The 13,607-nt window shown below is 35.7% G+C and overlaps 1 protein-coding gene across 1 annotated transcript in view; it reads right to left on the reverse strand.

Moving 5' to 3' along the window:
• LOC125661898 (uncharacterized) overlaps nt 1-13,607 on the reverse strand; it is a 140,072-nt gene that overhangs the window by 117,484 nt on the left and 8,981 nt on the right. Inside the window, 5 exon segments of the mRNA XM_056146460.1 lie at nt 428-603; nt 1,999-2,170; nt 3,322-3,432; nt 6,579-6,683; nt 7,069-7,169. Of these exon segments, the coding sequence (XP_056002435.1) occupies nt 428-603; nt 1,999-2,170; nt 3,322-3,432; nt 6,579-6,683; nt 7,069-7,137 (633 nt within the window). The 5' untranslated portion in view covers nt 7,138-7,169.

A 13,607-nucleotide genomic window follows, 5' to 3' on the forward strand; every position in this document is an offset into this window, starting at 1 on the left:
GGTGCATTTATAACTGCCTCAAACATCAGTGCATTAGCCAATTAAATTGAAGATTACAAAACAGCTGCATAAGAATTTTGTATTCGGCCCCCCGTGTAATCAAATATTCACTTGAATCTCAAAAGTCACTGATTTGACATTTTCTGCTCATTCCACACGAGACAACAGTTCCACGAATTTGTGTGAATAACATTTATTCCCCCCCCCCCCCCCCCCCCCCCCCCCCCCCCCCCCAGTATAAAAATCCGCACATTTCTTATGATCACGGATAAAACATTTATGTGTAATTGTAAAGTAATCATACATATGATGTAGTAGAGAAATGGTATCTACGATGGACATCACAAACATCAAAGTGAATCTGATCAAAAAGAGGTTAATTAACCCTATGATATAACACGTAATTAGAAATTCATGCAAATCTTACGTCTTCTACTGCTACTTCATTGACATTGACATTCCAGCCATCTTTGAGGCGCAGTGCGACATGGTCTAAGCCTGCCCACGGAACACTGGTCTTCCCGTCCAGGATCTGCGCGATGCTTGATTTGACGCTGGGGTGAGAAACGACTAGAACACCGCCATTTTTAAAATCAGTGGTGGCTAAAATCAACAAAAATACAAGCTGCTATAAAAACTCGGAATCAGCACTCAATAAAACACACAAAAATATACATTTTTAAAACCTTAGAATTACCGTTCACTAAAAAATGACAAAAATGCACAACTATAAAAACTTGGAATCAGCACTGAATAAAAAAGACAAAAATATACATTTCTAAAAACCTTGGAAATAGCGTTCACTAAAAAATGACAAAAAACACTTTTCTAAAAACTCATAAGATATCTATAATACGGAAATTACAGAAGTTTTATGAAATTTTAGGAGCACTGTAATCAATATACCCGTCTGTGACAATGTTTATATGCATGAAATTTCATTTCATAGTACATATGTACTGTCTATTTTAATTCATAAAACCTAGCCCCCAAAACATTCAATTAACTAAACACAACATTAACTAACCCCCAAAAACATAATTAACTAACCCCCAAAAACATAATTAACTAAATACAACATAGACTAACCCCCAAAAACATAATTAACTAAATACAACAGAGACTAACCCCCAAAAACATAATTATCTAAATACAACATTAACTAACCCCCAAAAACATTATTAACTAAATACAACATAGACTAACCCCCAAAAACATAATTAACTAAATACAACATAGACTAACCCCCAAAAACATAATTAACTAAATACAACATTAACTAACCCCCAAAAACATAATTAACTAAATACAACATTAACTAACCCCCAAAAACATATAATTATCTAAACACAACATTATTAGACTAATCCCAAAAAACATAATTAACTAAATACAACATTAACTAACCCCCAAAAACATAATTAACTAAATACAACATTAACTAACCCCCAAAAACATTATTAACTAAATACAACATAGACTAACCCCCAAAAACATAATTAACTAAATACAACATAGACTAACCCCCAAAAACATAATTAACTAAATACAACATTAACTAACCCCCAAAAACATAATTAACTAAATACAACATTAACTAACCCCCAAAAACATATAATTATCTAAACACAACATTATTAGACTAATCCCAAAAAACATAATTAACTAAATACAACATTAACTAACCCCCAAAAACATAATTAACTAAATACAACATTAACTAACCCCCAAAAACATAATTAACTAAATACAACATAGATTAACCCCCAAAACATAATTAACTAAATACAACATAGACTAACCCCCAAAAACATAATTAACTAAATACAACATAGACTAACCCCCAAAAACATAATTAACTAAATACAACATTAACTAACTCCCAAAACGTATAATTAACTATAGCCCCCAAAACATTCAATTAACTAACCCCAAAAACGTATAAATAACTAGCCCCTAAAACGTACGTATAATTACCTAGATACAACATTAGCTAACCTTCGTTTGGAGGGAATGTGGATCCCCTTGAAGTTCGGATATTTTTGCCTCGAGCTGACACAAGGCGACAGACGGACGTCCCTATGACAGAGACATTACAGTCGTCTCCCAGCACCGCGACAAGCTGAGACAATCCCGCGTCTGACACAAGACTGCAGCCGTCTAAGTTTACCTAGTGGTCAAGGGAGACCATTCAGATTATAGCACAATTGAAAAATAATCAATGTTAGCATGCAATTAATATGTCAAGAGAGTTCTGAAGGAACCATAATTTTCAACTTCAATAGATAGAATAAGACACGTACTATAGCATTAAACAGAATGTGATAAAAAGATGCTTAAAATGGGAGTATAATGTAGAGAGGACTTCTCCTGCCACTGCCCACCCCCAACCCCACCTCCACACCTAGCCCCACCCCCAACCCCACCCCCACACCTAGATAAATATGCATGCAGCTACTGAATGATTCAAACAGGGAACTGATACATATCCACATTGGTATTCCTTTATTTTTCACACAATTTTTAACCAATAACTCAACCTTCACTATTTGCAACATTTCAGTCTGTGGTAAACAACTGGTTCAGCTTACACAAATTGTTTACTAGAATCTGCTAGAGACTATGACACAAAAAAAACCTTCAAATTTCTGGGGCGCAAATTAACAAAACAACTTACGACAAACTTTACATACTGGAATTTTCCAGTTTATTCACTCAAAATGCAAAATATATATTTCCAAAAAAATGTTGAAAACTATAAAGCCTCAAAAAAGTTTTACTTCATGCATTCACTCAAAGTAATAACAGTGTAATACAATTTTAAGACTTGTGACTTTGTCCTAAGTTGTTTTGTAAAACGGGCCCCTGGATATAACCTTTAAAATTATTGTGGAAATAAATGTAGAAAAAATATTGTGTTGGGTGTAAATATATATATTTCAACAAGGTAAGGGCAAAATAAGGGCATATAACAATCTTTTTAAATTCTGAGCTTACTTCCTGTAATTGTCTATTCTTTAATTCTAAGCTTACTTCCTGTATTTGTCTATTCTTTAATTCTAATCTTACTTCCTGTATTTGTCTATTCTTTAATTCTAAGCTTACTTCCTGTATTTGTCTATTCTTTAATTCTAAGCTTACTTCCTGTAATTGTCTATTCTTTATTTCTAAGCTTACTTCCTGTATTTGTCTATTCTTTAATTCTAAGCTTACTTCCTGTATTTGTCTATTCTTTAATTCTAAGCTTACTTCCTGTAATTGTCTATTCTTTAATTCTAAGCTTACTTCCTGTAATTGTCTATTCTATAATTCTAAGCTTACTTCCTGTAGCTTGCTGGCGCCGGTTAGGATTTCTGACAGCCATTTTACTCCCACATCTGTCAACATGGAACATCCCCGTAAATTAACTTTCTGCAGAGAGGAGAGAGTTCCCTGAAACAAATTACATTAAAAGATTATCACAGTTATCTCCCTTGGTCGTCAAAACTCAATGCCTACCATACTCTCAAGTCGCCACATTCAGTGTGAAAAATTTGACCTTGACCCTCACGGATGACTATAACTGTTTAAATGTCCATATGAACACATCAAAGTAAACTTGATGAATGGAAAGCATAACAGTCAATGTAGCATAGTCTTATTGCATTTGGAATTTCAAACATTTATATATTTGGATAGTGTGGATGGATGGTTTGATGGATAGTGCCAATGGATGTTTGACTGATAGAGTCAATGAGTGTTTGACGTAGAGTGTCAATGGATGTTTGACGAATAATGTGGATGTTTGATGGATAGTGTGGATGTTTGATAGATAGTGTGGATGTTTGATAGTGTGGATGTTTGATGTATAGTGTGGATGTTTGATGTATAGTGTGGATGTTTGATAGATAGTGTGGATGTTTGATAGATAGTGTGGATGTTTGATGTATAGTGTGGGTGTTTGATGGATAGTGTGGATGTTTGATCTATAGTGTGGATGTTTGATGTATAGTGTGGATGTTTGATAGATGGTGTGGATGTTTGATGTATAGTGTGGATGTTTGATAGATAGTGTGGATGTTTGATAGTGTGGATGTTTGATGTATAGTGTGGATGTTTGATAGATAGTGTGGATGTTTGATGGAGAGTGTGGATGTTTGATGGATAGTGTGAATGTTTGATAGTGTGGATGTTTGATAGATAGTGTGGATGTTTGATGTATAGTGTGGATGTTTGATAGATAATGTGGATGTTTGATGTATAGTGTGGATGTTTGATAGACAGTGTGGATGTTTGATAGATAGTGTGAATGTTTGATGTATAGTGTGGATGTTTGATGTATAGTGTGAATGTTTGATGTATAGTGTGGATGTTTGATAGATAGTGTGGGTGTTTCATGTATAGTGTGAATGTTTGATGGATAGTGTGGATGTTTGATGTATAGTGTGGATGTTTGATGGATAGTGTGGATGTTTGATGTATAGTATGGATGTTTGATAGATAGTGTGGATGTTTGATGTATAGTGTGGATGTTTGATAGATAGTGTGGATGTTTGATAGATAATGTGGATGTTTGATAGATTGTGTGGATGTTTGATAGATAGTGCAGATGTTTGATAGATAATGTGGATGTTTGATAGATAATATGGATGTTTGATGGATAGTGTGGATGTTTGATAGATAATGTGGATGTTTGATGTATAGTGTGGATGTTTGATAGTGTGGATGTTTGATGTATAGTGTGGATGTTTGATAGATAGTGTGGATGTTTGATAGTGTGGATGTTTGATAGATAGTGTGGATGTTTGATGTATAGTGTGGATGTTTGATAGATAGTGTGGATGTTTGATAGATAGTGTGGATGTTTGATAGATAGTGTGGATGTTTGATGTATAGTGTGGATGTTTGATAGATAGTGTGGATGTTTGATAGATAGTGTGGATGTTTGATGTATAGTGTGGATGTTTGATAGATAGTGTGGATGTTTGATAGACAGTGTGGATGTTTGATAGATAGTGTGAATGTTTGATGTATAGTGTGGATGTTTGATGTATAGTGTGAATGTTTGATGTATAGTGTGGATGTTTGATAGATAGTGTGGGTGTTTCATGTATAGTGTGAATGTTTGATGGATAGTGTGGATGTTTGATGTATAGTGTGGATGTTTGATGTATAGTGTGGATGTTTGATGGATAGTGTGGATGTTTGATGTATAGTGTGGATGTTTGATAGATAGTGTGGATGTTTGATGTATAGTGTGGATGTTTGATGTATAGTGTGGATGTTTAATAGATAGTGTGGATGTTTGATAGATAGTGTGAATGTTTGATGGATAGTGTGGATGTTTGATGGATAGTGTGGATGTTTGATAGATAGTGTGGATGTTTGATGTATAGTGTGGATGTTTGATAGTGTGGATGTTTGATAGACAGTGTGGATGTTTGATAGACAGTGTGGATGTTTGATAGATAGTGTGAATGTTTGATGGATAGTGTGGATGTTTGATGTATAGTGTGGATGTTTGATGGATAGTGTGGATGTTTGATGTATAGTGTGGATGTTTGATAGATAGTGTGGATGTTTGATAGTGTGGATGTTTGATGTATAGTGTGGATGTTTGATAGATAGTGTGAATGTTTGATGTATAGTGTGGATGTTTGATAGTGTGGATGTTTGATAGACAGTGTGGATGTTTGATAGACAGTGTGGATGTTTGATAGATAGTGTGAATGTTTGATAGATAGTGTGGATGTTTGATGTATAGTGTGGATGTTTGATAGATAGTGTGGATGTTTGATAGATAATGTGGATGTTTGATAGACAGTGTGGATGTTTGATAGATAGTGTGAATGTTTGATGTATAGTGTGGATGTTTGATGTATAGTGTGGATGTTTGATGGATAGTGTGGATGTTTGATAGATAGATATAGTGTGGATGTTTGATAGATAGTGTGGATGTTTGATAGTGTGGATGTTTGATGTATAGTGTGGATGTTTGATGTATAGTGTGGATGTTTGATGTATAGTGTGGATGTTTGATAGATAGTATGGATGTTTGATAGATAGTGTGGATGTTTGATAGTGTGGATGTTTGATAGATAATGTGGATGTTTGATGTATAGTGTGAATGTTTGATGGATAGTGTGGATGTTTGATGTATAGTGTGGATGTTTGATAGATAGTGTGGATGTTTGATAGATAGTGTGGATGTTTGATAGTGTGGATGTTTGATGTATAGTGTGGATGTTTGATAGATATTGTGGATGTTTGATGTATAGTGTGGATGTTTGATGGATAGTGTGGATGTTTGATAGATAGTGTGAATGTTTGATAATGTGGATGTTTGATGTATAGTGTGGATGTTTGATAGTGTGGATGTTTGATAGTGTGGATGTTTGATAGATAGTGTGGATGTTTGATAGATAGTGTGGATGTTTGATGGATAGTGTGGATGTTTGATGGATAGTGTGGATGTTTGATGGATGGTGTGGATCTTTGATGGATGGTGTGAATGGATAGTGTGAATGGATAGTTTGATGGATAGTGTGGATGGATAGATAGACAAAGAGATACAAAAGGAGGTTTTGAGAAAATCACACCTTTTTGGCCAGCCTGATCGTGTTGATAACTTGATCTGTACAGAAACCATTCCCTGTAAACTGTACCTCCTCCAAAGCAGCCCAGACAGTGTCCCCCAACAGTGTCTACACCAGCAAATCAAAATATGTACCATGTCAGATGTATCTTAATTAATACTGGTCTCACTGAATTAATGTTCCCAGTGCCTAATTATAGATATTGACTTCAATAATTCATTATATCAAACAATTTATATCTATATTCTATAATAACTGAACCTTGAAAATATTAAACATTTTATATCTATATTCTATCATAAGTGAACTTTGAATATATTAAACATTTTATATCTATATTCTATCATATCAAGTGAACCTTGAAAATATTATACATTTTATATCTATATTCTATCATATTAAGTGAACCTTGAATATTTTATATCTATACTCTATCATTAATGAACTTAGAAAATATTCTACATTTTATATCTATATTCTATCATAAGTGAACCTTAAATTTCTGCAGAGGAATGTATCCCCTTAAAAGGGACTCTTCTTTATCAAAGGTCAAGGTCTTCATTGCTGTTTTTGTTCATTAAAATGTTACTGCATCTGAAAATATATTCAAAATTACACATGAATCGAATGCAACAACCTCTGCTGACAGAGGGGGTGGGGGCTATTGTCAACACATCAGTAACAGTCTCTGCTGACAGGGGTGGGGTGGGGGGGGGGGGGGGGGGGTGTCAACACATCAGTAAGAATCTCTGATGACAGGGGGAGTTACTGTCAACACATCAGAACCCCACTACACTCCTCCTCATTTATGTAACTACACCCCTCCCCATTTCCCTTCAACCTTTTTCCATCCAAAAAAAGTAAACAAGAGGCCCATGGGCCACATCACTCACCTGAGTCACATTGGCCCATATCTGAAGACTTTCCATATATATTTGCATGTAAAACCTTAGTCCCTATTATGGCCCAAATTACCCTTTGCAAACTTGAATCTACACTATGTCAGAAAGCTTTCATGTAAATGTCAACTTTTTTGGCCCAATGGTTCTTGAGAAGAAGATTTTTAAAGCTTTTTCCTATATTTGTATGTAAAACTTTGCCCCCCCCCCCCCCCCCCCCACTTGTGGCCCCATCCTACCCCCCGGGGGCCATGATTTGAACAAACTTGAATCTGCACTATGTCAGAAACTTTTCATGTAAAAATCAGCTTTTCTGGCTCAGTGGTTCTTGAGAAGATTTTTCCTATATATTTGTATGTAAAACTTTGATCCCCTATTGTGGCCCCATCCAACCCCCGGAGCCCATGATTTGAACAAACTTGAATCTGCATTATGTCAGGAAGCTTTCATGTAAATCTCAGCTTTTCTGGCTCAGTGGTTCTTGAGAAGAAGATTTTTAAAGTTTTTCCCTATATATTTGTATGTAAAACTTTGATCCCCCCTTGTGGCCCCATCTTATCCCCGGGGGCCATGATTTGAACAAACTTGAATCTGCACTATGTCAGAAAGTTTTCATGTAAAAATCAGCTTTTCTGGCTCAGTGGTTCTTGAGAAAAAGATTTTTAAATGACCCCACCCTATTTTTGCATTTTTGTGATTATCTCTCCTGAACAAACTTGAAAGCCCTTCACCCAAGGATGCTTTTGGCCATGTTTGGTTGAAATTGGCCCAGTGGTTCTGGAGAAGAAGTCGAAAATGTGAAAAGTTTAACAGACAGACGGACAGACAACGGACAAAAAGCGATCAGAAAAGCTCACTTGAGCTCTCAGCTCAGGTGAGCTAACAAAACTAGAGCAGATTCTTTGTACCTGTCATTGAGTTAGCGGATTTTCTTGAAAAGTATTTGATGTAATAGTCTGTCTATGTTAACAGCCAGGAATGGAATTCAGGCAAAATGAAGGTAGAATTTGTAAATACAAGAAATAGATTTCATTTTTTAAAATACCGGAGAGTATATGACAGTGATTTTTTAAGACCCATTTTAGGTCCGAATATCAACCCTTTCCCCTCCCAAAAATTACCAATTTATTCCCAATTTAACTTGCAATTTCCCCAATAAAACAAAGCGGTGAAAAATATATTTGTTAAAAAATAAGTTCAATGTGAGTTGTTCATGTACGACATGACAAAGACGCACATCAATTCTAGATGATTTAGAAAGAATAGAGTAAAAAAAATTAAGAGCTTAAAGAAAACAAAGTTAAATATGTAAAATAAAAGAAGAATGACATCAATTTGTGTTTGATTTCTTGTTTGATATGATATATTTTAATAGCATATGTACAATAATGACTAGGTTTTCCCAATTTGATCAAAATGTTGACTAATTTTCCCAATTCGAAAGCCACAGGACCCTTTTCAAAAATGTTGAAAAATCACTGATGAACTGCAACATTTTACGCAGGCATACTTTTCAACGCTATCGCACTTGTTGAAATGTATAGTAACATGAAATGTCATAGTTTTGTCATAAACTTTGATCTGCCACAGCAATGGTACCCCCAGTATATCCACTTTGTACTACATCTATAATCATACTGTCCTACCCTTCTTTTTATTGTTCTCTTCTCACCACAGACAATCAATATATTGATTAATTGTATATTGTTTAACATCCCTCTTAACAATATTTCACTCATACCGAGACGTTACCATTGCCGGTGAAGGGCTACAAAATTTAAGCCTATGCTCGGCGGTTACGGCCTTTGAGCAGGGAGGGATCTTTATCGTGCCACACCAGCTGTGACACAGGACCTCGGTTTTTGCGGTCTCATCTAAAGGACCGCCCCATTTAGTCATTAACCTCTTACGACAAGCAAGGGGTACTGAGGATCTATTCCAACACGGATCCTCACGGGATCACAATCAATATAAAACGAGGGGTACTGAGGACCTATTCTTACCCGAATCCTCTCGGGATCACAATCAATATAAAACGAGGGGTTCTGAGGACCTATTCTAACCCGGATCCTCACGGGATCACAATCAATATAAAACGAGGGGTTCTGAGGACCTATTCTAACCCGGATCCTCACGGGATCACAATCAATATAAAACGAGGGGTTCCGAGGACCTATTCTAACCCGGATCCTCACGGGATCACAATCAATAATAATTATAAAACGTAGTGTGTGAACAAAACTTAGTTGTACATGTGTTTTCTGTATGTCTCCAATCATAAATGTTCTTTGTAGGACTATTGTAGTGCGCCTTGTGGGTCCATAATTGGTCAAATACAATATATTTTAAATATACCATTCCCTCATGCACTTTCAAAATTGAAATTCGTTTCTTAACGGTATACCCACACGTTTCTGATTGAACTGGAACAGGAAGGGAAAATGCACCGGACCAGACCAGGGACCCTGAATCTCTAGTCAGGTGCTCTACCATCTGAGCTATAACTGGCCACCGGCGATTGAACCCGACTGACCACTACATTACCAAAATACTGTCCCCTGTCACCTTTGACAGCTAGTATTAGTGTACATGTAAGTTGTTGAATTGTGCATTTTCCCGCGGTGCTGTCGACGTCTACTTTTCACTTGGTGCGTTCGCTTCATCAGTTCGTACTTACACACATTCGCTCACAGTCCTTTTGCCCTCTTTTCATTCCTCTACGGTCCGTTTACCTTCATTACCTAATCTCAATTTTGCACGCATTGCAAAGACGTAGTATAAATTGATATGGCCCATTAATTCCACATTTTTGATGCCATGGATATCAAACATGTCCGAGATTGCGGGGATCCGGGTTAGAATAGGTCCTCAGTACCCCTTGCTTGTCGTAAGAGGCGACTAAATGGGGGCGGTCCTTCGGATGATACCGCAAAAACCGAGGTCCCGTGTCACAGCAGGTGTGTCACGATAAAGATCCCTCCCTGCTCAATGTCCTTAAGCGCCGAACTTAGGCCTAAATTTTGCAGCCCTTCACCGGCAGTGGTGACGTCTCCATATGAGTGAAATATTCTCGAGAGGGACGTTAAACAACATTCAATCAATCAATCAATCGGATATTTTTTGGTTAAGCTCTTGAAATCTGATTAAGGAGGTATTCTACATCGTCATAATGGCTGACTTCCTTTTAAAACATGGTGGAAAATATAAATATCAGCAATATTTGTCTATACATTTAAAAAAAATTCTCACCTAGCGGTTAGCTCGTCGACTGCTCAACTGTAGATCGCGTGTTCGAGTTCAGCAGGGTTTTAAATTTTTCTCAGATAGCTTTCAACTAAAACTGTATTTTTTGACAAAATAAAGTAAATTTGAAAATTTTCAACTTCAAAATATTGTTGTACATATCCTCCACTTTTCATCCATATCAATTTTCTCTTGTGTAGCATACCTCCTTAAGGTACTTCAGGTAGATCGATCCTCCTGTGATGTCATAAGTTTTGGCAAAAATCTTCATTAAAGTAAACTTTGCTCATTATAGAAATATATGTTTCAGAGCCATTCTATCAGGGGCGGATCCAGGAATTGCGATGGGGGGGGGGGTAACTTTATGAGGCAGGGAGTCTCTCCTGGATTTTACAGATTTTATATAGGACTGGAAATATGTCTCCTATGTAGTCATGTTTACTATTTTCTAATCATTTTAATAAGGTAAATTTGATGAAATGATGTGCGCACGCATATTTTACTAGGTTTTGGAGGAAAATGTAAGTTCTTCCAATAAAATCAATTCAATAAATCAAAAGATTTTGTCATCTATTTCTCCGAGAGTGAAATAAATTATTGCTTCTTTTATCGTGTACATTTTTTTAAACTTAAGTTTGAAAATTAGGGGGGGGGGGTGTAACGACGAAAAGTGACCTCCGTAGAATATTGACCGGGGGTCATTTTTCTACGTAGAAATTTGACCTCCTGGTCAATATTCTACGTATAAAAATGACCCACTTTTTTGTAGAAATTATGGCCTTGGGGTAGAAAAATGACCCCGTAGAATAATGACCTTGTGTCATTTTTTTATATTAAAAAAATCTGGTTTTGGTAGGAATATTCTTGTTAAGCAAATACATAGGGGTAAAATCACGCAGCCTTATGATATGAAGTGTTCATTTCTAAAAGCTTTAAATTGATTGATTGAATATTGTTTAGCGTCACTCTCGAGAATAATTCACTCATATGGAGACGTCACCACTGCCGGTGAAGGGCTGCAAATTTTCGAGCTATGCTCGGCGCTTATGGCCTTTGAGCAGGGGGGGATCTTTATCGTGCCACACCAGCTGTGACACGGGACCTTGGTTTTTGCGGTCTCATCCAAAGGACCGCCCCATTTAATCGCCTTCTACGACAAGCAAGGGATGCTGAGGACCTATTATAACCCGGATCCAGTTTGAATAACAAAATTAAAAGGTCATGCTATACCTTATAAAACTGATACAAGATGTGTTATCCCCATTTAAAAGAAAACAAATAACAAGGCTATAACGATGTTCTATGACTATTAGAGCAAGAATACGCGCATTGGAATGAAAATTTTAAAACGCAGTCATTCTTTTATAATTCTTCACTCATATATTTCCGAATGAGCAAAACTAAGTACATATGTATATAGATAGGTGATCAAACTGACATTCTTACTTATGGCATAGTTCCACTCAGTTGAATTAAGCAGAAACAATTTTTTTTTATCTTACTGTTGATATATTTTGTGAAAATGACCACTGCTTTCATTTGTTTGACATCTTCAAAAAAGGTGGCAACATACACATTTTCTTTGGTTATTTATTAAATTAAATCATATCGAGTGGAAATTAAAACAGCTTTTATTAACTTTCATCCATCAATTTGATAAGTCACATGAGGGCGGGGTTACCTTAACATCATAGCTTTGATCCGCTCCGGTTATGTTATACATGCGCTTAACATTATAGCTTTGATCCTCCCCGGTTATGTTATACATGCGCTTAACATTATAGCTTTGATCCGCTCCGGTTATGTTATACATGCGCTTTGTGTAGTAACATAACATTAGTGGAACAGATCAAATTTTTTTTTAAGCATATAGATTGAGCTAGGCTATGCCTGTCCACTTCTCTGAAGAGAAAAGAAGCATCTATGTTTGATCAATATCATCATTGGAACGGGTGATTTTATCTGTGATAATGATAATATTGTTGAATACCATACAACCCCCCCCCCCCCCCGGTTTTTTTTTTTTTTTAATAAGGGGGTGGAATGGTATAGATCCCTACTATTATTATTACAAACAAAATTACCGGTTCCCATGATATCATTTTTGCATCTACTTCATTTCCTATACATAACTATTAAACACACCACGTATCATGACAGTGTGATTCAAACAGCAGGGGCCATGAATTTTACCAAGCTTTTATTGTTGGTGGTTTATTTCTTTTTAGATATTTTTATATGTAGGTCAGATGCTTATTTCTTTTTAGATATTTTTACATGTATCTCAGATGTTTATTTCTTTTTTAGATATTTTTATATGTAGGTCAGATGCTTATTTCTTTTTAGATATTTTTATATGTAGGTCAGATGTTTATTTCTTTTTAGGTATTTTACATGTAGGTCAGATGCTTATTTCTTTTTAGATATTTTTATATGTAGGTCAGATGCTTAGGCCAGGTTTGTAAAGATACTGCTATATTTAGAAGTAGGTCATCATGTAAGGCCGGCTTTCAGTACTTTCAGTACTTTGATTAGAAGTAGGTTCCCTAAAGGATAACCGGTTATCATTACAATTCTGCAATCATTTTTTTTTTTACTGGGCGCCACCAGATAACTGAAAAATTGTTGAGTGTGGCGAAAAACATCAATCAATCAATCAATCATTTTTTTTATTTAAAAAAAAAAATTCTTAACTATTTCGCAAAAAATATCACATAACGATTCTGCATATATATTTCCTGGATTACAGGTAAAACGGCATTTTTATGGCATAATTATTTTTAAAATTCTGACAATACAACATACAGCCCTGTATAAAATTCTAGCATTCATTCTTAGTTCTAAGAAGTCATACATCTGTATTACATACAATGTTCTAAACTGCATATCT

Source organism: Ostrea edulis, chromosome 8, assembly GCF_947568905.1.
Source record: "Ostrea edulis chromosome 8, xbOstEdul1.1, whole genome shotgun sequence".
NCBI classification, from domain to species: Eukaryota; Metazoa; Mollusca; class Bivalvia; order Ostreida; family Ostreidae; genus Ostrea; species Ostrea edulis.